This window comes from Sprattus sprattus (genome assembly GCF_963457725.1).
Source record: "Sprattus sprattus genome assembly, chromosome: 13".
NCBI lineage: Eukaryota > Metazoa > Chordata > Actinopteri > Clupeiformes > Clupeidae > Sprattus > Sprattus sprattus.
Window position 1 is genome coordinate 26,137,538 of NC_137911.1, and position 2,500 is coordinate 26,140,037.

The window sequence follows — 2,500 nt, forward strand, 5'->3', positions numbered from 1 at the left end:
ATGTCCCCGGACTTCTCGTAGCAGGTGATGATCTCCTGATCTTTGTCCAGCGCCTTATTGGTCAGTGAGGGAGAACCTGGAGGACCCTTCTCCAGACACAGGCCTGGGGAGGAGGGGGGAGAAACAGAGAAAGACATTTACATTAAGTCATCACACACACACACACACACACATGAGCACACACACGTCACACACACATTTACATTTACATTTAGTCATTTAGCAGACACTTTTGTCCAAAGCGACGTACAAGGGAGAGAACAGTCAAGCTAAGAGCAGTAAAACCTGGTGTAACAATAAATTCTGCTTTTTTTTTTGTTTTTTTCAAGAAATAGAAAACCACATAGAAAGAAAAAGAAGTGCGGGACTGTCACTGCTTAAGTGCAAGTTAAGCCAAGGTGCCAGTTAGGAAAGGAGGTGCTCTCTGAAGAGTTTGGTCTTCAAGAGCTTCTTGAAGGTAGAGAGGGACGCCCCTGCTCTGGTAGTATCTGCTGAATGGGGACTAAGAGAGTGATGAGAGAGTGATGAGCGTTGAGGAATTCATCGGCTCACTGTGCTTCCGTTAAAACAAGTGTCAGGAGAGTCAAATGAGGGGTCAAGCAGCACACCTCTCAACAGGTCGTGACGTGCATATGGAACTGTCAAACTAGTGCCCACACTTAGCAGACACAGTGATAGATAGATAGTGCACTATCCATACTTGCAGCACAAGAACACTTTCCTCGTGGACATCAACACTTTCCCAATCGAGCATGTTCTCTCTATGTGTATGTGATATTTATGTATGTATGTCTGTGAGTTGCACAAGTGCATAAACTACTGGATGACCTAAATTTCCTTCTGGATTAATAAAGTATCCATCTATCTATCTATCTAGATATCTATCTAGATATCCGTCAAGGCAGTCCCCCCCTCACATCCAGCTCCACCACCACATTTACATGTGCTGTTACCGGCGCCATCATCCCAGTACCGACTCACTAGGCTGATTCAGTAGCCTGACCAGTCTGTGAATGCCACTGTGTTTGAGCCTAGTCTATTCCCTATGCTCCTGTAAGTTCATAACATGTAGACCTGCTTCGAAAGAAATGTTGAGATCATATCTGAACACCAATGGGCAATGTTGGTTTGTGTGTGTATGTGTGTGTGTGAGTGTGTGTGTGTGTGTGGGTGTGTGAGAGTTTGGCTCGGGCCGTCAACTCTCTGCTGACCTGCCAGTTGGGTCAGAGGGAGTGCACTTGATGTGAACTGACAGTTGGCCAGTGGGCAGACGTTTTCATCCGAAGCGGCAGCACAGCATAATGTATTTACTCATTGCTCGCGCACTAGGGGAACTGACCCCGCGACCTTGGCGTAGCAAGTATCGCTGTCGTATTTTGCACGTCCCTTAGTCGCTCTGCCACTCTTCCTATGTTTCGGTGGTGATTCGAGTACGGGGGTTAGTTGGGTAAAGCAATTCCCTGGACCCCACTTGTGTCCCAACACAAAAGAAGTGAATTGATCTCTAGTCTAGTTCCGTCCCTCTGGGCAATGATGGTTTGTGTGTGTGTGTGTGGTGTGTGTGTGTGTGTGTGTGTGTGTGTGTGTGTGTGTGTGTGGAAGAAAATATTGATGAATAACAGAGGGGTAACCTGACCTGTGTCTCACTGAGTATCTGACTGTCCTCAGAGGCCACAGAGACGTAACAGGGTTGTGGCGCGCGCACACACACACACACACACACACACACACACACACACACACACAAACCTCTATGTAATGGGGCAGTCACATTGTGCTTTTGTAAGAGAAGGGAAACTCTGAATGTTTAATCAGCATCAGACAGCACACAGAGGAACCAGAGACAACAGACTGGCTTGGGTGGCCATATCCCATTGCTGAATCTGTGTGAGTGTTTGTGTGTGTGTGTGTGTGTGTGTTCTTTGCATACATGTGTTGGTCTGTCATGTGTTTGTGTGGGTGTGTGAACTCCTATATTTGAGTGTGTGCCTCTATTGGTGCTTAGCTCGATATGAGGACCCAAAAGAAAGCTGTGCAAGAACATGTGTGTGTGCATGTGAGTTTGTGTGTGTGTGTGTGGGCAAAACTGAACAAGGCTCAGACAGGACGCGGTTGCTAGGCAGCTAAGCCACTGTCCCCTCAAAATACCTTCCCTGTGTGTGTGTGTGTGTGTGTGGTGTGTGTGTGTGTGTCAGCCCTCTCCCCCTAAACTCAGAATCTAGCACACTTTTATGTCAGCATTCTCCGTGCCAACCGGAGGCTCCGGTCCCCGAAAAGAAATCCCAGAGAAAGAGGAGAGAGAGAGAGACAGAGAGGGAGAGCGAGAGAGGGAGAAAGAGAGAGAGATAGAGAGAGAGAGAGAGAGGGAGGGAGAGAAAGAGGGGGGGAAGAGAGAGGGAGAGGAGAGAGAGGGAGAAAGAGAGAGAGAGAGAGAGAGGGAGAGGAGAGAGAGAGACAGAGAGAGGGAGAGCGAGAGAGAGAGAGAGAGGGAGAGCGAGAG

General features: G+C 48.1%; 1 protein-coding gene across 1 annotated transcript in view; it reads right to left on the reverse strand.

Moving 5' to 3' along the window:
- Positions 1 to 2,500, reverse strand: part of ttc7b (tetratricopeptide repeat domain 7B) — a gene marked incomplete at its 3' end in the record, with an annotated part of 52,558 nt that overhangs the window by 41,326 nt on the left and 8,732 nt on the right. Inside the window, exon 4 of the mRNA XM_080850257.1 lies at positions 1 to 103. This exon is cut by the window's left edge and continues 31 nt beyond it. Within this exon, the coding sequence (XP_080706383.1) occupies positions 1 to 103 (103 nt within the window). The remainder of the gene's footprint in view (positions 104 to 2,500) is intronic.